Here is a 24,261-nt window from a genome sequence, read left to right as displayed (position 1 = left end):
CCATTGTGGCTGTGAAATGGTATCTCGAGGCTTGGATTTGCATTTCCCTAGTGACAAATGATGCTGAACATCTTTCCTTGTACTAATTAGCCATTTGTATATCTTCTTTGGAGAAATGCTTATTCAAACCTTTTGCCTGTTTTAAAATTGGGTTATTTGGCTTTTCATTATTGAGTTGTAAAACTTCCTTATATATTCTAGATAGAAACCCCTTATCAGAGATTTCTCTCATTCAGTGGGTTGTCTTTTCCCTCTCTTACTGGTGCCCTTTGAAGCAGAGTTTTTAATTTTAATGAAGTTCAATTTATTTATAATTTCTTTGGTTGATTTTGTTTTTGGTGTCTTATCTAAGGCAGGTATACATTTAACTTTGAAAAAAACTGGTGGGTATGTGTGAGTGAGCATATGGTTTAGCTTAGAAAAATACTCACCAAACAAAAGATACTCTTGACTGAGGCTCAAATGTGGCCACCATACAACTTTAACCTTGTTTTGGGTGGACACAGGGGTGAATGAGAAATTTAGAAGGGAAGTTGGTAAGGTGAAATAAAAAAATTGCAAATTCATGCAATTTTTAAAAGTTGTTGTTTACCAATTGCAATCAAATGAAGAAAATTGGCTTGGTTTGAAAATGCATGCTTATAATTTAGAAACAAGTTGCACCTGATAGGCTATTAATTGCTCTATTTTATGGTGGAGAAAATTCTTGGACTCTTAGTTTCCTTATATGTAAAACAGAGTCGATTATTCCTGCTCAGCCTACCTCACAGTGTTGTGAGAAGCAAATAAGAGAATGCATGGAAAAGCATCTGTCAACTTAAAGCCCCACGTAAGAGCAAAGTGGTGATGTTGTCTATGAAGAAGTCTCACCATTTCCCTATGAAAACATTTTGCATGTGCCAAGTGCTGTTCTAAGCATTTCATATTTATTAACTCATTAACCTCCCCCAAAAGTAAGTACTATTGTTTTCATTCCCATTTTACAGATGAAGCAACTGAAGCCCAGAAAGTTGAGAAAAACTACCACAGGGCACACAGGCATAAAAGACGTAGTAGGATTTGAACTCAACTGGATCTGGCTGGAGTCTGAGCCATTAGTATTGCGCTACCTGCTTTTCTAAAAAGATGTAGTCGTAGCTTCTCTTAGCACCCCTGCATTACATTAACTCTCCCCATCCACAATCTTTATTTCCTTATAGGAGGGTTACCATATTAACATTTTTTGGTATGTATCCCGCTAGACATAACAGAAGAAAGCTGAAGGTTTGCTTCAAGTAGCAATCATTTCCCAATTTTGGTCTTCTCAGAGGTTACACTGTGACTGCTAAGTCAGCCGTATTCTCAGCGTGCCCTGTAACAATCTTGGTTTTTAACGAGGCAAATCACCCACCTGATTAAACGGAACTTGCCAACATCTATATAGGGCTGTCTTTGCAAGATGTGATCACGTGATGTTTGACTGAAGTGGGAAATGCTCTGTAGCACTGAGTGCTAAGAAGTGAACATCCCCAAGTCCAAGGTGGTTGGACCATTCACTCTAGTGGCCATCTCTTTGTCCTCACTCCCTGGACCTTTTAGGCTTGCTTCTTAGAGGCATCTCTCTAGGGCCTCAGTCTCTGGCTCCTTTTGTCTGAGAAGCAATGGATAACAGATATGGAGATTGGATGGGGATAGGTGGAGATGGATGGCATAACATTTCTTTTTTCCATTTAAAAATGTCTAGGGACCACTAATTAACACCTGCAAATCAACCTGAAAGTAAAACACAATATTATTTTAATTTAAAAGGGGTGCTGAAGGGAGACGATCTCTTTTCTGTAACTGCTTCCTGCTGGCCATGGGCTGTAGTCATTGCCTAATAAGGTGTAAAAACTCTTTAATTTATTCTAACTGGAGGAAGATGGATCTGGCATTCTGTACGAAGTTGGATGAAGTTTTCATATGGTTAATAAGATGTTCACTCTGAAAGAAACAAACTTAATTAAAAATTTGGAATACCCGTTTTTAAAAGAGGACACATTGGATTACAGAGATAGACAAGGTTAGATGCCTATAAAGATGGCATTCCTTAAAAGCTGGTGGGAACAGCATATATATTCTTTTTTAAGTTATCCATCTTTAGAGAGAAATTGCAACAGACACTTAGCTTTGTCTGAAGACACATTCCAAGCTGTTCAATGATTGACACTCATTCGCTCTGTCAGATGCTCCTGGTGAACTGGCACTCCTTGGGCAACTGGCTTCACTCAGGATTAGAACACTAATTTGGAAATACTCTTAGTTTTCACCTGTGGGAGTGATCAGAACTACAGAATAAAGATTTTTACACCTTGGTTTTCATTGTACAATTTCTAGCAATTTTGACTTGTTCAATAGGTGACTCACCATCAGCAAGCAAGCCTCACTTTTGCTACACAGCAGAGTACAGCAGAATATAGAAGTTGACTGAGACTGGCTGAGACTGCCACCTTATTCTATAGACATGTTATTAACTGTTTAGAAAATGATTTTACCAGGAATTTAACATGTCTAATATACTTCTGCACTTGATCCAAAATAGAAAAGATAACATTACAATTATTAGGCATATATTTAGTACAGGATAAAAGTACAGCACTTAATATTAACTAATGTATTACTTAATGCATAAGGATTCAGAGTTGCAATTATTAGTTTTGAGTTTCAGGTTTGTAATACTTTACATGTTATCTCTCCATGAGAGCAGGCCATAATGCCAATTGTGTTTAAGTTTTACTTACAGTATCCTGGTATCATGGCTCCACTTAGCATGTTCTTCAACGCAGTGAGCAAGTTGCAGCATCCTTCATCTTAGAGAGATTTTCCAGTATTCTACTAGCCTGGTGCATAGTGCTCTCTGGCACCATGGAACAGTGCCAGTCTGGAGGCGATATCCATTGTACACTTGGCTGTACCGAGTCATTATTGGCTGCAGGAGCTTGAAACTGCAATATAGTTTCCATCAACTTCAGGAGCAGAACCAGAGACTGATATAGCACATATTTTTAATTGAGGGGTCAGTGACCAGCCTAGCCAATAACTCACATGGAGAGGCCACCTGTAATGTATACAAGGCCTGGTTCGAATGCACAAGAGTTTGACAATGTTAAAGTTTATTCCTTGTTTTATATATATTTTAAACAACTTAATGCAATACATATATCAAATGACTATTTACTTACACAATTTTACTATGAAGATAACAGTAGGTACTTTACTTTAGTAATAGAGGAAAAATATTATTTTTCATTGTTAGAATGAAAACAGAATATGTCCAATAGAATCAAGACAACTTTTTATTACCATTTACTTAAATGTGTATTTTGCAGTGGCCTTCAGACAGGTTTATTATCATGAAGTTATTTCTGCTACCAATAACAATCTAAGTTTCTTTAGTTAACAATGACTTCTACAACTAGAATTATTTAAACATTTTCAGTTTGGAAGATGTTTTACAAACTCTTTATAATTGACTATAACCACATTGACTAGACACCTCATGTTTAAATAAACTTACTAAATTACAATTACCAGTGAAAGAAATTTACTCTTTATTTAAGAGAGCATATCTACAATCTTTTTCCTTTAGCCTAATTTCACCAATGTGAACTTAAAATTTTCATTACTCTAAAGATTTCGTACATAATGTTAATTTAGTTTATAAATTAACTATGGGAGATTACACTCAAGTTAAATAAAATTGAAACCATAATAGTTTATGCAAGGAATGTTCTCTTTTTCCCTTACAGGAAGCTAAAAACTTCTTTTCTTTAAGTTATGAAAATTATTAATTTAAAAGCATAACTGACTACCAGGTTTTAAAACACATGCATACTGACTACCAGGTTTTAAAACACATTACACAATTACTTAATTTTTTAAAAATCATAACCCAGGAAAGATCTCTCCATAGTTTTTATGGACTTTCCTTTACTTACTGAAATTTGTTAATAGAGCCACTAATTACCTTTATTTCGTTGGAAAGAAATCTTCTGGAAGAATTAAGGCTCACCAGATTGTGGAGAAGAAAATAATTTATTCTCAGTCTTGCAAGAAGGGGTGCAGAGCCAGATATGGCTGGTGCCACGAACAAAGAAAAATGACACAATTTATACCCCTAAGCCTAGCATGCAAGCTCTTCCTGTTTTTCCATAGATTGGATACTTCAGAAGTTACAGCTTATCTGAGATTTAACTTTCCCACGCAAAAGTTTGATTTAACTGCTTCCTCTATCACATTCCAACCATTTTAGTTTTTACCTGCTCCCCCCTTTGTCAAATAAGGAATAGAATTTAGTGCTGAAATGGCACCGACTTAGTTAGCTTCTTCTTGGGCATCCTTCCACTGCCCATAGGACTGGCCTAAACTGGTCTCCTCCACTGCTGTCCAACCCGGGAGTGGGAGACTGAGGCAGCAGGCCGCCAGGTTACATCAACATTTTTCTTATGTAAAAATTAACCTAATCTTTGTGTGTTTTTTTTTTTTTTGCAATTTATGGCTGACAAAGGTTTAAACTGGGAAATTACCAGGCAAACTGATTCTTAATTCCCTAGCCTAGTAGATAGCTTTAATCTGCCACACCTAGTCTTGCCTTAAAAGCTCTTGCAAAGAGGAGGCCCTTTTCTAATTGTTTCTATAATCAGATTTCTATGACTTTTTCATCCTGCTTAGTTTAATTTGGGCCTTAAGAATATTTATTTACATATATAACTGCATATTCAATTAACAATTTGAATAGAGCTCTTTTAAGAATTTTCATTTGTTAATTTGATATTATGATCCTGATGTATGAAGACATACACTGAGCAAATGGGCAGACACAAAGAGTTAAGACACAGAAACAAAACTCATTGATATTATTTATAATTTGCATTATTTTATATACTGTTTAGCTTAATTAATTAGGGGTCCAGAAATACATATTACTTATATAACTGCATATTTAACCTCAACAATTTGAGCAAATAGGCAGACATGAATAGTTTGACACAACAACATGACTTTAGTTACTTTAAACTTTTCAAAGACTTTTGAAACTCTTCTTAATTTGCACTATGACCATGCAGTTTACCACAAGAATTTTCTTTCTTACTTAATGGATTGTAATAACTAAAATGTTCTCAATGCCTTAGCACCATTTTGTTTTAGAACTATATATTTTACTTTGAAATTAGCAGAGTTTTGGATAAGCAACAAGATTAATTTTATATATATTTACTGAGGCTATTTGAAGCCTCAGGGAGACAGACTGCTTTCTCTCATGAATTGCCATTCTTAGGAACACTGACCGTCAAGGCAGGAGACTTCTCCCCCTCCACCCCCCTTTTTGGTTTTGGAGATAATAAAACTCCAGTGGCCATTTAACCTTATTCCATCAGGCAGCAATTTATTTAGTTTACACTTGAATTCATGAGAGAAAGGGTTACTAATACCAGGAGAGGAGACAGTGATGTCCCAGCTCTTCTCAATTATGAAATAACCATAGGCAAAGGCAAAGGGTGAGGTTAGGCTTGAAGTAACCATAAACAAAGGAAAGGTTAGTGTAGAATTTACACTTAAATAATAGTTTCAGGCTAAATTCACCCAGCTATAATCTCAGTTATTGTCTTTCCACTGTTTTATAATATAAATGCATTTATAAATGATTTTAACTCTTAGTTACAGTTTTTATTAATTTTTTTAAAAAATCTATTAATTTTATAACACCTTTAAATACCTTTCATTCAACTTATAACATATTAAATGAACTTAACCATTACTTTAATTTTTCCTTTAAAGTAAAAGAATAAATCTCTTGCAGTTAGTTTGAAATAAAAGGCTACTTTTCAGGATTTGATTTCTAGAACATAAAATGTTCTTTTAAAAGAGGTAAGACTCTTCTTCAAACATTGAGGATATGATGAGGTTAAAGCACAAGAAGCTATTGATAAAATATTTTCTTTGTATATTGATCTTACTCAATTTAATCATAAAAATTTTCCTTTCACAAACCTTCTACACTTTCAGTATTCATTCAGGTTCTGTCCCACACTCTACTCTTTCCCATAATCAATCATTTTATCTTAGGACAAAATCATCTTCTGTTTCCTTAACAATAAAAACACACTCCATATATCCCACATACTAAGTTACCAGGCAAACTTCTTACAACATATAATTGCCATTAATACTAAACAAGTTTGTTAAAATAATGAACTTTTCTTCACTTTAAATACTTAGTAGCATGTAATACCAGAAAGTTTTTTTTGGAAGCAAGTTGGCAGGGGAGATTGGCTGCCGAATAAGTTTGTTATAAAATTGCCTTTTATTATTATTATCAATTCAGTTTTGTTAAATAATGACTTTCTGCAATTAGCCACTTAAATACCGTAAACAATGCTTTGTAAAACTTTTATAATTATTTATACCCTTAAGACAAATTTTACCTTCACAGAACACATTCTCTTACTTAAGGTTACTACAATACCTTCTAAGAACCTGAGCAGAATGCAAACGTATTTTGGCTTTGACACCCTAAGGAGGGAACTTTACTGCATTTATTCTGATTCTGCTTTTCACCTCCTTCACTTCCCCCCCTTCCAGGCAGTCAGGCGCACAACAAAGAGGAATGCGGCTTATGAATAGAATGGTGGACTCACTGGAAAGGGGCAAGCCGCTCCCCCCTTTCCAGCTTTCAGCCAAAATGGGCAGACAGAACCTACTCAAATTTGGCAACTCTCCCAGGGACCCAGCCACCCTGACTGGGACATCCCCAACAAACTTGGGTGCGTGGCGCGGACACAGATGGCCTCCAAGCCCCGGCAAAGGGCCAGACCAGAGACAAGACAGCAGAGCATGCACAAACATCTAGACTCCGCAAACATCCAGACTCCTCAGCTTTTGCCCCAGAATCATTTCACCCCCTTGCCAATGGCAAGGGAGGGCTCCAGCTCAGCTGTAATTCCACTCTACATAAGGACACAACTCCAACACTAGCCTTGAGCTGACACAGACAGAAGCACAAAGGTCACTAATCTGACCCACAAGTTTATATATTTATTTTCACCATGGCTGCCCCCACAGCCATCACAAACCTCAGAACACTTAACATTTGGTATAAAGCGAATTCATTCACAAATTAGCACCATAACAAAAGATTTCAGCTAGACTTTTCCACTGTTTAAACTTTACACCCAGACCAAGCTCCACCAGAAAAGCCGATCCATTTTCCTGTAACCAAGTTTTGTTTTCCTTAATCTAGACCAATTTCCAGGACATTAGGACTTGAACCTACAAATAGCCCTTCCTATTAAAATCGAGACTCCACTCCTTTAGTGGATATAAGACCAGTACCAGATTCTAACATGCAGTTAGACAAACCCAAAACACCAGGGCTTTTCCCCGGTTTTCCTCCTTTTCCCAAGCCTAGAGAGAACATCTTCCCCCCAGCCTTCTGGGGCTACAAGGGTTCTCTCGGGAGGTGATCAGCCTCCCCTTCCTAGCAATTAAAGCTAGGGCCTTCCAGACTGTGCTCACCCGGGAAGTCTTACCTTCTTCCATGTTCGGAGTTCTTTTTCGTTCCCAGAATCTTTCTCTTCAGACCTTCCATTGCCCCTCGATTTTGTCGGGAAGATTCTGGTGGAGCCCACATCTTTTCTGGATTAAATTTAATCCAGGGGCGCCAAGATTTGGGGTTCACCCGAGTCCTCCCGGCTTCCTCGGGGATTTGGAAGGGGCAGCAAAATGCTACCGTCTCTGGCCTTCATTTATTGTCCCTTCGTGGTCGCCAAAAATGTTGTGGAATTTAAGAGAAGTTCAATTATTTGAGTATAGAGAGGCCAGGACTCAGCAATGATTTTGAGAAGGAAAAATGGTTTATTGACGGCCGGCTGGACTCTGGAGCTTTCAGTTTGAATCCCGAGCCCTGAACAAGATTTTCAAACGTCTTTTATACAGAGAGGAAAGGCCAAATGGTCCCTTTGTTTCAGTTCTCAATAGGCTTCAATTAGCATATATCTTCCACATCTTAGGTAAGCTTTTAGCATGGACTCCAGACATTCTAGATAAGCCTTTAGCACATTTGGTTTTTGCATTTCCCCTAAATACTTAAAGTTTATAGCCCCCGCATTGTTAAACATTTCCTGGGACTGGAGCCACTGCCAGTCCCCAAGGGCAGGACTGCAGCCCCCCACCGTTCCACACCCACAAGTCAAACAACTTAGTTAACTCTGAAGAGACAAAGAACCCTCCACCCATAGCCCACATCAGTTCCACCACTTTGCTAATGGCAAGGGAGGGGTTCCAGCAGTTTGCTGTTTCATCCCCCATGAAGGCACAATGATAAAGTCCTTGGGGAATATCTGGGGCTTCTGCTGGCTTCCAGAAGCAGTCTTTGTTCTGGATAGCAGGATCTTGTGGGGTGGGGTCTTCCAGCAGCCATCTTGGAGGTTATTGATGTCCACATGCACTCTCTGCCAGGTTCCAGATCCGTCTCTTGATTTCCTATCTTACTAGCCTGCTTCATTACCACCCCCAGAAAACCTCTATTTTACCCAAATGAGTAAGTTCCTGTGGAACTAATTAGCGAAAAGATCTGAGTTGCCATCAAAACGCCTCGTTGGGCAACATATTAAGTAAGAAGAGTGTGTCACAATTAAGTAATTTTACAGACCAGCCATTGCAGGAAGGGAAGGAGTATAAAATTGATGGCAAAGCATAGACCTTGGAATAAAAAGCACAAAATTATATATTTATTAACCATGTGTCCTTGGGCGAGTACCTAATGATGAGTTCCTCATCAAGGAAGTCGAGGTAATAACCTGCTCTGCCTATTCTGGGAGTTTTTCTGGGGAACAAAAATGTGAAATGTGAAAACGTAATTGCCAAAGGACCATTCAATTGTAAATTATTATTCAGCAGCTGTTTGATTGCTTTAGGGGACAATAAAAGAAGTCCCCAGTGTGTTTTGTATTCAGTCTGCAGACAATACGGGGTCACGGGTCACCGCTGAGGCCAACCAACATCTACATTCCCCTTCCATCCTAGCAGACCTGTTAAAGGGCTCCACAGGGGGTCACAGTGGCTTTAGGCCTAGATGGATTTTACAGCATTTCCTCTTTCACCACATCTGCCCCATGATGCTCCTGAACCATGGCCAGCACATCAGAGTCTATCAACAAGAACCGAGGGGATTTTTCGGGAAGTTATATTTCAACCTAGAAGGTTCATGTTTCAGTTAGAGCCAGGCTTGTGAATAAATGAAAGGGCTCCTTAAACAATTTGCTATAATTCCAGCAGAGGGAGATAGGACTGCACTGACTTTCCTAAAGGAAAGGAGGCTTCATTCAAAGGTCTTCCGTCATAGGAAGAGCTTTTCCTCCCCCCTCCCCTTCACTTTCCCTCTGGCCCTTGCTCCCTCCCTTCCTTCTTCCCTTGGCCTCCCCTCACTCAGATGATCGTAGTCACAATTTTAATGTGTCTTGGTGGAGAAAATATGTGGCTAAAGGCCATTATATACTCAACTACACTTTCCAAATGGATTTGCATTTTATTGATCTCAAGAACAACTAGCCATTTGGAAACAGCAGCAAAATCTGAACTGTATTCAGTTTCCAGACAACGCTTCACACCTGTGGTGAATGATGCCCTTGGTGGCTGACCCAGGATCCACCTTATCTTCCTCCTTTCTGATTTAGAACCCCAGCTTTCTTCAAGTATCTGCCCCATCCCCACCCCCAGCTCCCAAGACTTGACTGCATAAACCAAGCAGAGCATGGCTTTTCCCTGGCAAATGTAATTGGTTGAGGGATGGACTTATGACCTAACTTGGCCAATCAGACTGAAGAGAAAAGCTTATCTTCCTGCTCTGGGAAGAGGTTTCTCCCCTCTTTTTCTTCCCCTGGATATACAAGGAGGAAACTTGTTGCTGTTGGCAGCCATGAGGGAACCATGAGTAAGATGAAAAAGAGTATGAAAGAATGGGTGGAAGGAAAGTACCTAGGAGGAACCTTTGAGAACACCACTGAATGACAAAATTGAACTTTGCTGTAACCTGGATTTCTTATTTTTTTACATAATAAATTTCCATGTTGTTTAGGCCAGTTTGTGTTATACCTACTGATTCAAGCCTCTATTTTTTTCACAAGTAAAATTGTCTTTGCCAGATAAAGTACCTATATGGAATATAGATTGATGCACTCCCTTCAGTTTCCCAAAGGTCACCCAGTGGTCTTTAACCCATCGGGTGGGCCAAAATTGTGGTTGAGAACCACTATTCACTACTTTTTTTTTTTTTTAAGATTTATTTATTTATTTCCCTTCCTTCCATTGTCTGCTTTCTGTGTCTATTTGCTGTGTGCTCTTCTGTGTCTACTTGTATTCTCATTAGGCAGCTCTGGGAACTGATCCTAGGACTTCCAGAGTGGGAGAGAGGCAATAATTCTCTTGTGCCACCTCAGCTCCGTGATCTTGTGTCACCTCAGCTCATCTCTTATTCTCTCTCCTCTGTGTCGCTTTTTGTTGCATCATCTTGCTGTGCCAGCTCTCCGCGTGGGCTAGCACTCCTGTGTGGGGCAGCACCCTGTGCAGGCCAGCACTCTGTGTGAGCCAGCTCACCACACAGGCCAGCTTGCCTTCACCAGGGGGCCCTGGGTATTGAACCCTGGACCTCCTAAATGGTAGGTGGGATCCCAATTGGTTGAGCCACATCTGCTTCCCTATTTACTACTTTTGATTACTTTTCACTTTAAACAGTTGATTGGTTTTACATGGATCACTTGTTGAGGGTGTTGTTGCATATTATTTCTGTGATGTTATACTCTTTCATTGACAGAGCACTTTAAAAATTCTTATTATTAATTCCTGGTATTGGTGGATCTATAACTTAGCGGGATTATCTGCAGGGGACTACAGGACAGCAAGGTAAAACAACATACTCAAGGTCACTCAAGAGGTCCATGACAGAACTGGAAACACCATATGTGATGGTTAGGCTAATGGTCGACTCGGCCTGGTAATGGTGACCAGCTGTTTGGTCAAGCAAACACTGGGCTAATTGTAGTACAAGGACATTTCATGAACTTGAAGCCCCAGTGAGTTGATTGCATGGATGGCTGTACATCTACAATCAACTGAGGAGGTTGCCGTCAGCAATGAGAGATGTCTCATTCAATTGGTTGAAGGCCTTAAAAAGAGAAGTGACTCCAACATTCAGAGAGAGAACTCCTATCTCTACCTCAGACAGCCAGCATCTCCTGGGGAACTCAATAAGGACCTTCCCTGGAGCCCCTGGCTTGCAGACTGCTCTACAGAATTTGGATTTGTGCACCCCCATGGTCACTTGAGACAATTTTATAAAATCTCACACTATTTACAGGTATCTCCTGCCAGTTCTGTTTTCCTAGAGAACCCTGACTAATAAATACAGCTTGGTACCAGGAGTGGGGGTATATCGCAATATCCCTTATAAAGTGAAGGATAAGCTGTTGCATCTGACCCATCCTACAACCGAAAAAGAGGCACAACACATAGTTGGCCTCTTTGGATTTTGGAAACGACATATTCCTCATTCAGGTATGCTACTCCAGTCCATTTACTGAGTGACCAGAAAAGCGGCTAGTTTTGAATGGGGATGAGAACAAGGGGCAGCCCTGCAACAGATCCGGGCTGTTTCCACTTCAGGTGTGTGTTCAGAAGTGCTCCTCTCATCTCTAGTTCTAGCCTGATGGATGGAAAAATTCAGATAATCTAAAATGGCATAACATGGTAGTTTTAAAAAACAGAAATCTATTATATATGTGCTTTTCTCTTATTGACTCTTCATTGCAAGTTCATGTTTACAGCCTCTAATTAATTTAAACGAGAGACCACATTTTAAAAACCATCGTGGTTCCAGGCAGAAAGAGCTTACCAAGGTAGGAAGAATGGGTTGCTTCCTGGGAAGGAGATCAAAGTGCCCAACTGCCCAAGGATTCTGGCCAAGTGTTTAATAGAGTGCTCAGAGAATCACCAGATAATTGGTACAAACATCATGAAATGCTTATCATTTAGCCATAATTTTGAGAAATAGTGGATCAAAAGAATTGTAATTTATCAAGCAATGGTGTACAAAGCCTTGTGTCAGATGAAAGATGAATAGGATACTATGAAGAAGAATGCACTATATGTGAAGCAAGTAGCTGGCTACTTTAGGCAGCAGATGATGAAATATTGAATTTATGCATTAAGAGTAAGTGCTATCAGTACCCAGAGAAGGAGAGCTTCATATGGGCCATTGTAGTCAGGACAGCTTTACTTCACTGAGGACATGAGCCATGAACTGGAGCTTCACATTTCAAGGTGAGAAATTGGGGCCACCATGGTACAATGTTTAAAAAGATTAAACCAATGCTGATAAGAAATCCTCTTTATTTCAAACATTGTTGAAATTTTCCTTAAAATACATTAATACACGAGCATCTGAAATTGTTTCCTGTAGTTTGAAATACTTCAATATTAAATTGAGGAGAACTTAACTCTAGTTCTGCATTTCCTTCTTCAGGAAATAAAAGCACTGCGCATTTAATAGGCTCATTCATTTATCCACTAAAATTGGACTGAGCAAGGATCTAAGTGGTGAGCAAAACAGATATGCCTCACTGGTGGTTAAAGTCTTGGGTGGGAAGATCAACAACATACAGGTAGTTAGAAAAGCTTCAGGGGAAAAGGGCTGGTTTACATGTCAGTGAATAAAAGCTACAACATCTCCTTAGGTAGGGTGGTCGGGGAGGGTTTTTCTGAAGAGGCAATGTTCGGTGTAGACCTAAAGAAAGTGCAAAATGGGGAGCAGAGGTCTATGCCGGCCCCCTCTGGGAGTGTGAGATGCCAGGGGAACTGTCCCTTCTAGCACAGCTGTGTGTGGGGTGGAGGGGAGGAGGTAGATAAACGGTGGGAAGCTGGGTAGGTCTCAAGGTCAGGATAAGAATTTTAACTTTTATTCAAAATGCAGTGGGAAACCATGGAAATGTATCAGCAGGAAATTCATCTTGTAGCCAGAACCTGGTTTTTTATTCTGCTCAGAGAGATAACAGTGGGACCCAATTTTAAAAAAATGACTCTGGCTGCTCTCTGGAGAATAATATAAGGAGCGTGTCAGTCAGGGTCCAGTCGAGGGACAGAAACCACACCAATAATCTGAACAGGGTACATTTACTGTGAAGAGCTGATAACTAGGTCAAAGGGGATTAACTATTAAAAGGGATAGAAGAGAGCCCAAAAGCATGCAGAGGTAGCCACTGCAGAGAGCAGCCTCTGGGGCTGAGGGAAAGGCCAAAAGGAACTTGGAAACTTAGAGGAGGGTCCTGCGGCAGGAACAAGCTGCCCTCTACAGTGGGGAAGAAGAATCTTCTGGGGGCTGCTCCCCAAAACATGAGAACCACAGCTACTTTGGGAGACACTGTAGGGACAAGATGCACACTGAGCCCGTTGCTGCCACGTTGAGAAAATGAAGGAAGAAAAGAGTCTTCTCCAGATTTGCAGACCCTGTCCAGTACCCTCTATTGGCAGAGGCTAGCATCCTGTTGGCTGGTAAAGAGACATGTAATTTGCTGAATTCAGCTCGAGTAGCAAAAGTAGGGCAAGACCTGGCCCCGTACAAGAGGACACGAAGCAGAACAGGTTGCTTGTAACTAGAGAATGGGTAGTTGGAAACAGTTGATGAGGGCCTGGGCCATTGTCAGGGGATAGTGCAGGATGGGAAGTTTCAGCTGACATTAGCAGCCTGTGAGTGCCTAGTGCAGTGTGTTGGATTGGCTTCAAGGGCCGGAGGTAGGGGATCACTGGAATTGCCTAGAAGAGGCATTGAGAAAGTAAGCTAGAGTCAACTACTGCCTGGTCCTTTCTCCACTGAAGAGGGCTTCCTCTCCCTGGAGGCCCCACACTGGTTGTATTAGTCAGGGTTCTCTAGGGAAACAGAATTAACAAGAGATATGTAAATAGTATGTGATTTTCTAAGAGTCTTTCATGTGACCGTGGGGGTGCACAAGTCCAAGTTCCACAGGCAGGCTGCAACCAGGGGCTCCAATGAAAGTTCAATGAAGGTTCTTTTTTTTTTTTTAAAGATTTTTATTTATTTATTTAATCCCTCCCCCCTCCCCTGGTTGTCTGTTCTCTGTGTCTATTTGCTGCGTCTTGTTTCTTTGTCCGCTTCTGTTGTCGTCAGCGGCCCGGGAAGTGTGTGCGGCACCGTTCCTGGGAAGGCTGCACTTTCTTTCACACTGGGTGGCTCTCCTTACGGGGCGCACTCCTTGCGCGTGGGGCTCCCCTACGCGGGGGACACCCCTGCGTGGCAGGGCACTCCTTGCGCACATCAGCCCTGCACATGGGCCAGCTCCACACGGGTCAAGGAGGCCCGGGGTTTGAACCACGGACCTCCCATGTGGTAGACGGACGCCCTAACCACTGGGCCAAGTCTGTTTCCCCAGTGAAGGTTCTTGACAAGTTCTGGGAGACCTTGGCTGTCCAAAGACGAGCCGGGAAATTCTCACTCAATGAATGGAATCACTTCCCTTTTAAGGCATATCACTCATTGCTTATGGCAATCTCCCTGAATAATGTAATTATGATCAGCTATCTATGGTGATTAAAGTCCATAAATGCCCTTGTATTACAGTTAGCTCAGTGCTTGCTTGACCAAACAACTGGGCACAATTACCTGGCTGAGTTGACACAATAGCCTAACCATCACACTGGTGTAAGGGAGGCTGTGATGAATGAGGAATAAAAAGTTGAGTGAGAAGAAAGAGGAAATTGATGTACTTAGTATAGGAAAAGGAGGGTTTGGTCAAAATACAATGTGTTATATATTTTTTAAATTAGTCTGGAAAAAGGTCAGTCTGGATTCTCGATAAGCCCTAGCACCTGCTTCCTAACTCCTCTACCTTCCTGAACTGGGCGTTGGTCCCACTGACTTTTCACAGGCTGTGCTTCCTCCTATAAAAAGGACACAAACAAACTGCAGTAGAGCCACATGGTGTTAATGGAAAATAAGGCTTGTTAAGAACACTTACAAGCAGGGAAGTAGCAGAGTGCACATGACTTTCTGAGCTCTCATGGTCCCACTGAGAGGGGTGCTGGGCTTAGGCCTGCTTGGACAGGCTAAATGCAGAAAGGACTGCCGGGCTCTGCCATGGGAGCTTGCTGGTGGATGAAGCTCTGGGAAGGCAGAGGTTCTGGAGCTAGGCAGTTGGCATCAGCCTGTCCTTCCACTGAGCTAACTCAGGCCTGCTGAGCCAGCTGTCTGCTAACCTACTGAGAGAGGGTAGGAAATGAATGTTTGAAACTTCTGGATTTGCTCTCCTCAGTCACACCCAGGCTTCTGGACCCAGAGCTAGTGTCTGGTCCTCTCAAAAAGAAAGAAAGGCATTTTCCAAACTGGGCATCAAGGAGCTGTTTAATGCACTCCTCCCTAAACCCTTCAATACCTTCTTGTCCTGAAGATTTTGATATACTGTGAGCCCCAGACTATTTCCCCTTTGCCACTTTAGCTCTTCAGATCAGTAAGTCACTGAGATTAAGTATAGCTTATATTGGTTTCTGGAGACATCACATATTCTGCTTTTATTTCTGTACGTTGACTTATTTTCAGCATCTATTTATAGTGTGCTATTAAAGAACCATTTTTATAAGAGGATATACTATAATCATAACTGTCATATAATTATAAAATGAATACATGTCAAAGATTTTATTTAACTCAATAATTAGTGAGGGGACCAGTAAGGTGTTATAACAGGTTCAAACTGACTTTTACTCCCTGTTCATAACAATATTCAGAGACAATCAAATGCGCACACCTCTATAGGATCAGATAATCTCTGGTCCACAAGACAAGGTCCAGTGATCTATTGAAAGGACACCTCATAATCTCTTCTGCTTATTTCAAAGTCTTCGATAAATTTTCCTGACAATCTATCCTCTCTTTGTGATTGTACATAATTTCAAAGAAAGATTATTCCCAATTGTAAAAATAAGGCTGATCTCATTAGGTTTAGCTGATTATTTACAAAGGTGCATCAAGAGTCTTAACTTACCCTGGAGGCCTGCTTCATTTTGCTTTGTGAATCTAGAGCCATTCATTGTTGTTTTTTTTTTTTAAGATTTATTTATTTATTTATTTATTTCTCTCCCCTTCCCCCTCCACCCCGGTTGTCTGTTATCTGTGTCCACTCGCTGCGCCCCCTTCTCTGTCCGCTTCTGTTGTCAGTGGCATGGGAATCTGTGTCTCTTTTTGTTGCATCATCTTGTTGTGTCAGCTCTCCGTGTGTGCGGCACTATTCCTGGGCAGCTCTCCCTACGGGGCACACTCCTTATGCGTGGGGCTCCCCCACGCAGGGGACACCCCTGCGTGGCAGGGCACTCCTTGTGCGCATCAGCACTGCACATGGGCCAGCTCCACACGGGTCAAGGAGGCCCGGGGTTTGAACCGCGGACCTCCCATGTGGTAGACGGACGCCCTAACCACTGGGCCAAGTCTGCCTCCCAAGAGCCATTCATTGTTGAACAATTCCAGATAAACCTCTATCTGGAACTTGTCATATGGAATCTCAGGTATGACTTTTAAAAGCCTCTATTATTTGCAATCCTGAGAGTATGAAACCAAATCCAGGAAATTCATTTCACCAGGTTACACCTACGGTACCTACAAACTTGGGGGAATTTCTCTCTTCTTAAGGCTTCAAAAATACCCCAGTGGCCTACCAGAAAGTAATCTTTGTTACCACCTATAAGCTGCACCCTCTTAACCTCCCAGTTTTCCTGAGATGACGTTTTAGGCATTGGCTCCCTAAGTACAGCCAACCTCTGTTTGTTAAAATGAATTGTCATACCTGATTAAATGAGCTCAAGCTTGACATTCCAGGCAAGACTTGATTGCGTAACTGATTGGTTCAATTATATCCTTTTTAAAAGGAGGACAGACTGTTTCCTAGCCTTTGCAAACAAGTACACTGCCATAAAAAGTAAAAAGACGAGTAAGAATTTCTGAATCCAGAGGAAGGAAAGTGTCAATGAGAATCATGTATCATTTAAAAATGTTTTAGTTTAGTATACAGCGGCAGAATTATGAATTGTCGTGGATAAAAAACAGCACAGAAAGAAAAAGAAAGGATTTCATTATATATCCAGAAAATAGAATATTAGAACTGATGTGGGCTATGGGTGGAAGGCTCTTTGTCTCTTCAGAGATAACCTAAGCTGAAGGCTGTGGGTGTGGAACCGTAAGAGGCTGCAGTCCTGCCCTTAGGGACAATGGCAACAGGCTCCAGTCCCAGGAAACAGTTTAACAATGCAAGGACTATAAACTTTAAATATTCAGGGGAAATGCAAAAACCAAATATGCTAAAAGCTTATCTAGAATATCTGGAGTCCATGCTAAAAGCTTACCTAAGATGTGGAAGATATATATGCTAACTGAAGCCTATTGAGAACTGAAACAAAGGAACCATTTGGCCTTTCCTCTCTGTATAAAAGACGTTTGAAAATCTTGTTCCGGGCTCGGGATTCAAACAGAAAGCTCCCGAGTCCGGCAGGCCGTCAATAAACCATTTTTCCTTCTCAAAATCATTCCTGAGTCCTGGCCTCTCTATACTCAAATAATTGAACTTCTCTCAAATTCTACAACAGAACAAATCTACAGTATTTAAAATAAATAACCACGATAAAACTTCCTGTATCAGATTGTTCAGTCCTATGTAATTCCTGTTTTCCTGGATCATAGATTAATACCCACATGCAACTGCCTGCTTCTCAACTAAGAAGAGTCCTGAAATTCCTGAATCAGTCCACTGGTATGGTCTGGAAGTTATGGAAACAATGTCAGTTTGTTGTGGAATTTAAGAGAAGTTCAATTATTTGAGTATAGAGAGGCCAGGACTCAGGAATGATTTTGAGAAGGAAAAATGGTTTATTGACGGCCGGCCGGACTCGGGAGCTTTCTGTTTGAATCCCGAGCCCGGAACAAGATTTTCAAACGTCTTTTATACAGAGAGGAAAGGCCAAATGGTCCCTTTGTTTCAGTTCTCAATAGGCTTCAATTAGCATATATCTCTTTCACATCTTAGGTAAGCTTTTAGCAAGGACTCCAGACATTTTAGATAAGCCTTGGTTTTTGCATTTCCCCTAAATACTTAAAGTTTATAGCCCTTGCTTTGTTAAACATTTCCTGGGACTGGAGCCTGCTGGTCCCTAAGAGCAGGACTGCAGCCTCTTACCGTTTCACACCCACAAGTCAAACAACTTAGTTATCTCTGAAGAGACAAAGAGCCTTCCACCCATAGCCCACATCAAGTTTAGTTTTGAAGATTCAATGGTTTGAAATACCTGATGAGACCCTTTTCTGCGAGGCTCTGGTCCTTCTTTGTTGAAGACACACACTCTGGCCTGTAGACTGTAGCAGCGTCTTTAGGCAAGCATCAAAGAAAAATAAAAACTGTCCACAGAAAACAACCTTAGGGTCTATAGTTAATTTATTGCTGATAATATTCAAGTGTGATAAGCCTGATAAGGGCTCATAATAAGAATCATGTAACTGACGAGGAGATTTGTCTGTTTTTGTGCAAAACAAATATAGAAAGCCTTTTCCACAGTCACCTTTCTAACCTTACACAAATGACCAGCCCAGGTACTGAGTCCTGAGTTTCCACAAATTCAACCACAGAAAGGAGGAGTGGGGGCAGGAAGCTGTCCAAATCCAACTAAAGAAAATAAAGAAAATAATAATGGCTGGGCTAAAGAAAATAATAATGGCTGGGCGCTTAAAATAGATCCAGGGAGGAGCTCATTAACATGACATGCAAAGCAGTTCAGCACCCCTGACATTTCTCATTTTGGAAATTGCTTTGGTCCATTTTTCCTTCCTTCTGTTCATCGGATCAGAAGATATATGCCCTTTATCAAAATATTCACCGCTTTTGACAATGAACAAATCTAGACCAGCCCAAATAATTTTCAACAGGGACACAGGGAGTCATCCTCAGTTCAGAAAATCCCTGACATCTGACGTAGAAGGATTTATAGGTTTAACAGAAATTGTTTTTTCCTGCTCTCCAGATTACATACTGTGGGTTGATTTTTTTTTTTTTTTGGCCTGAATAAACATCCTCCTGGTAATGAATAGACCAATAATGTCTTAAGAGAGAAAAGGAATATCCATTTTCTTTTTGCTGTTTCTTGAGAGAACTGTTTGGATTTGAAACCCATGTTGGCTGTCCAGAGCATGAAATTTGGCATCTTCCTTTTGTGGTGGGGACGGGTTTTGGTCACTGAAGGCAGAGTGCACTGGCAAGGAAGAGAAGTACATGAGATGGCTAAAAAAGGCAGGTGAGTAGATATTCAGAAATAAAGGGTTTAGGGAAAGAGGGTGTGCAAACTCAGCTCATGGTACTGTACTGGAAATTGAGCATTGTTTCCAGCATATGAGTTTTATGTGGATGCCGTTTTCGTTTTCCCTTTGTCCTCCTGCTTCCCTGCTTTTAGATAGAATTCTGTTCTCTTTTAAAATGATACATTTCTTTAAAATGATAGGTTAGATACAGTGCTATTTTGTATAACTTAAATTCCTTAAGAAGTGTTCTGGATGAAAGATAGGTAACTGGAAAAAAAAATAAATGCACTTTTTTTTTTTTTTTTTCAATTTGGGCAGTTATTTGGTGTCTGGGCAGTTACTTAGTGTCTGAATCCTAGGGTTAGGACATATTACAAATTCTGAAATAACCAGTGGGACTGCTTATTAATGAGAATAAGTCTGTCAGTTCTAATTATTTCTGGTAGATTTGTGGGTCCATTTTTAAATCTTTTTAAAGAAAACAAATGAAGCCCTCTTCAAGCTGTGTAGCTAGAAGGATGATAAAATTGTCTCCAATCTGTAAATTGGGTGGGTGCAGGGACAGAATCGCCTGCAGACAAGTTGCTTGTTTGTTGCCAACACGGTAAGGGCCACCCGTGGTTTGTAACAGCCCACCGACCCCTCAGCACTCAGCCTGACCTGGGTGGCTCTGAAGGCAGCACTGAGTGTGTGTGTAAATCTGCACACCTGCTTGCCCAGCATTAGTCAATACAAAATGGCATTTTGGGACACCTAACCCTCTCCCTCTCTTTACAATGAGGAAGTGGAAGCAGTAAGGGCATTCTTGATTTTACGTCCTGTATTCTTTTTCTATAACATAGCAACACCAGCCCTGGTTCCCAGTTGAGCCCTCGGCTTTATTTCTGGATGTAAATACGACTAGAAGTCAGAAATATCAATTAATACAAAAGGAAGTCCAATTTCCTGGTTTGGGCTAGGAGGAGGGCTGGGTGTCTGGCTCCTCAGTAACTACCCTCTTGGGGTTTGTGAGAGCTCTGAGCAGCCACCCATGGCTCACAGCATGTTTCAAGCTGTTGTAGCAAAATCACAATATGAGGAGCTGAAATATCCAGTGGTCGCAGTGAGCCCTGGGACACCAAGAAAATGGCTGTCATAAGCCCTATGCCTGCTAAAGTAAGAGTGAGAAGTTGTTTGGGCAAAGAGAAGTTGGATTTGTGGAGTGGTGCAGCCATAGAGATTATTTGAACAAAATGTGCTAATGAAGATTAAAAACAACAATAAATCCTGCTAGTTGCCATCAAAACCTTCTCAGCTTCTCCGCCAAGCCACAGTTAGAGTGGCAATCCATTAGAAAATGCCGATGATTGAGAAGTCCCAGAGAGGGGACAGGTTTTCTTTAAAAATTTCCCTTGAAAGGAAGATATTATATTATATCTTCTTATTATTACATCTTCTTATTACATGACCATTATTTAAATTTTAAAAGTCCATGGGGAAAAAACCTTTAAAGTCACACATATCACCCATAACCCCTGAATACAGAAATAACCTGGTTAACATTTTTGTGCATTTTCTTCCAGTCTTTTTGCTAAGTATATTTTGAATATTAAATAGTTTGGGATTATTCTATGCACACAGTTTTATAACCTGATTTTATTCACCATGATAATGTCAGCACGTTAACTTTGTTTTAAAAATCCGTGGAATTAACATTCAAATGACTGCATAATAATGTATACTATACCATCATTTTAACAAGTCCCTCCATTTATAGATATTTAGTTGCTTCCTTTTTGCTACACTAAATATTCTGAGTGAATACCTTTGTACATAAAGAATAGTTGTCTATATACATGATTTTTTTTTTACTTCAGATAGATTCCTAGAAATGATATTACTGGGTCAAATGGAATGAGAACTTTTAAAGCTCCAGATATATCTGGCTGAAATGCTGTCCAAAATGGTGAGCCTAATTAATAACCCTACCAGCCAGGATTCATATTTTTTATGTAGCCTAAACTTTTAAAAAGCTTCACTTAATTTGATCCAGACTCTAAGCCCAGAAGGTGCTGTAATTTCTTTCTTTCTTTCTTTTTAATAGGGAAGTCAAGTTAGGTTTTATTTTTTAAATATGAAATAAGTAATACTGTAACTTATTGCATATATTCATTAATGAAGGAAATGCTAGCTTTCAGTTAGAGGTCAGAGAAAATAAAGATAATAAGTTGATTTTTCAATTCAAGCTCACGGAACCTCTGAAACCTTTCCCAGGTCCATGGACCCCTGGTTAAGAACCCCTGATTTAAACAAAATTTTTTTTTTTTTGTCTTTTCATTTTTTTATTTTTTAAAAGATACTTAGATTACATAAATGTTCTTTCATAAAGCAGAAGCAGGGTAAATGCATGCACACAGCACGGTCAGGGCTAGGGCACAAAATGTAAAGAGACGCTCATCCTCAGGATGGTGTACCTAAGCGCCTTCTGAAATTTTGCACCTAGATCCCACACTTGCCTCACCCTAGTCCCAGCCCTGGAACATTATTCACACGGGGAGGCACGTCCAGGTGGAACCCACCTTCACAGATCATGCTGGGTTAAAATCAGAATGCCAGGGCATAGGGTAATTTTTTTAGAATGAACTAAGTTATTGTCTCTCCTGTCTGCCTAACCTGTCTACACCACAGGCTCTGGAGGGCAAACTGATTCTACCAGAAGCCAGAAGCATCACTGTAGTACTTTCTTTATCATGCTAAAGAATTCAGGTTTATTCTGGAAGTAAAGATCCAGATCAATTGATTTCCATTGCAGAGAGACCACACTAGGGGCAGGGTGGTCGGTGGACGGGAAGGATGGGGACAGAGAAACTAATCCGCAGTCTATGTTTTAGGATGAGAGACAGTGAAAGCTTGAAATTAGGCCATAATCGTGGGAATGAACAGGGCAGCAGAGAAAGAACTAAGAGCTTTTAAGGAACTAGAATTATCAGGCAGAATTAGACTGATTTAAGGGTGAGTGAGAAGCCCCCACTCCCTACCCCTTACCCTGCTTCTATCATATTCACAGCTAACATATCAGTGGGTTGTTTAAGGTCTCTCCTCCACCCCAACGTCCCACTGAAACTTAAGGTCCACGAAAGCAGGGACTTTCTTTCCTTTTAACTTTTTGTTTTGAAATAATTTCAGATGTATTGGACAATTGCAGAAATAATACAAAACCAATATAGAGTACTCCACTATATACCCATACCTAGAGACCCAGATTCACCAACTTTTAACATTTTGCCACATTTTTATATCATTCTATCTAGCTATCATTTTCTAAACACTTGAGAGTAGTTAGTATATATCTTGCTCCTTGAAAATTTAATCCATATCTATTTCCTAAGAACAAGGATGTTCACTATGTTACCTCATTAAGTACAGTTCTCAAGTTAAGAAATTAACTTTGATTTAAAACATATATGTTCTATTTTCTTTTTTTCCCCAAATTGTCCCAATAATGTCCTTTTGGGCATTTTTTCCTCCATTATGAAATCCAGTCCAGGAGCTCATATTCCATTTAATTACCATTGTCTCTTTAGTCATTCTCTTTTTAAATTGTGTAAACATATATACAACCTAAATTCTCATCTCAACCACTCCCAAGCATACAATTCAGTGGGATTCATCACATTCACAATGCTGTGCTACCATCACCACCATTCCTAACCAACTCTCCCATCACCCCAAACAGAAACCCTGTACCCATTACACGTTCACTCCCCATTCCCACCCCACTTCTGCCCCTGATAACCTGCACTCTACTTTCTGTCTCTATGAATTTGCATATTCTAGTTATTTCATATAAGTGGCATCATACAATATCTGTCCTTTTGTGTTTGGGTGATTTCACTCAACAAGATGTCTTTGAGTTTCATCCATAAAGTAGCATGTATTAGAACTTTATTCCTTTTTAAGGTAAGTGATAATCCATTGTGTATTTATACCACACTTTGTTTATCCATTCTTCTGTTGATGGATGTTTGGGTTGCTTCCATCTTTTGGTTATTGTGAATAATACTGCTGTGAACCTTGGTTTATGATACCTGTTGAAGTCCCTGCTTTCAGTTCTTTGGGGTATATACCTAGAAGCGGGGTTGGTAACTGTTTGCGGGACCACCAAAATATTTTGCACCGTAGTTGTACCAGTTTACATTGCCACCAAAAATGTATGAGGCTTTCAATTTCTCTGCATCCTCTCCAGCACTTGTTATTTCCTATTTTTCAATAATAGCCATTCTAGTGGGTGTGAAATGGCATCTCTTTTTGGTTTTGATCAGCACTTTCCTAATGTCTTATGATGTTGGGCATCTTTTCATGTGTTCATTGGCCATTTGTGTTACCTATTTTAGAGAAATGTCCATTCAAGTCCTCTGCCCATTTTTAAATTGGCATGTTTGTCTTCTTGTTGTTGACTTGTAGGACCATGGACTTTTCTTTTTGTTCCCTGCTCATTACCCAGGGTCTACACTAGTGGTCGACACATAGTAGGTGCTCATTCGTTAAAAGACTGAATGAATATTCAAATGATTGCTTTTGGAACTCTAAACATTGTAATCATAATAATAAATGAAAAAGAAAAAAAACCCAAAAGAATGTATAGGGATGCAAAAAGGATATAATAATCTGTTGGAGCTAGGATTTATTTAATGCTTGCCATATACCAGGCATGCACTTTACCTTTCATTTAATTCTTTCAACCTAGGAGGTGGGTACTATTGTTACCTCCATTTTATTCGAGGAGGAAACTGAGGTTTAGAGTATAAGTAACCAGTTAGAGTATAAGTAACTTGTCCAAGATCACACGGCTACTAAGTACTCAGCCCAGGTTTGAAACAGGCAGTCAGATTCCAAAGCCAATATCCTTAACACCTGTGCTAAACTGT

The 24,261-nt window shown here is 40.2% G+C and overlaps 1 protein-coding gene across 1 annotated transcript in view; it reads left to right on the top strand.

The window, feature by feature from the left end:
• Positions 1-18,854: 18,854 nt before the first annotated feature.
• Positions 18,855-24,261, top strand: part of GABRR1 (gamma-aminobutyric acid type A receptor subunit rho1) — a 48,574-nt gene continuing 43,167 nt past the window's right edge. Inside the window, exon 1 of the mRNA XM_023587660.3 lies at positions 18,855-19,350. Within this exon, the coding sequence (XP_023443428.2) occupies positions 19,229-19,350 (122 nt within the window). The 5' untranslated portion in view covers positions 18,855-19,228. The remainder of the gene's footprint in view (positions 19,351-24,261) is intronic.

Source organism: Dasypus novemcinctus, chromosome 11 (genome assembly GCF_030445035.2).
Source record: "Dasypus novemcinctus isolate mDasNov1 chromosome 11, mDasNov1.1.hap2, whole genome shotgun sequence".
NCBI classification, from domain to species: Eukaryota; Metazoa; Chordata; class Mammalia; order Cingulata; family Dasypodidae; genus Dasypus; species Dasypus novemcinctus.
The sequence above is the reverse complement of the archived record's forward strand: the minus strand, read 5'-3'. Positions and strand labels throughout refer to the sequence as shown.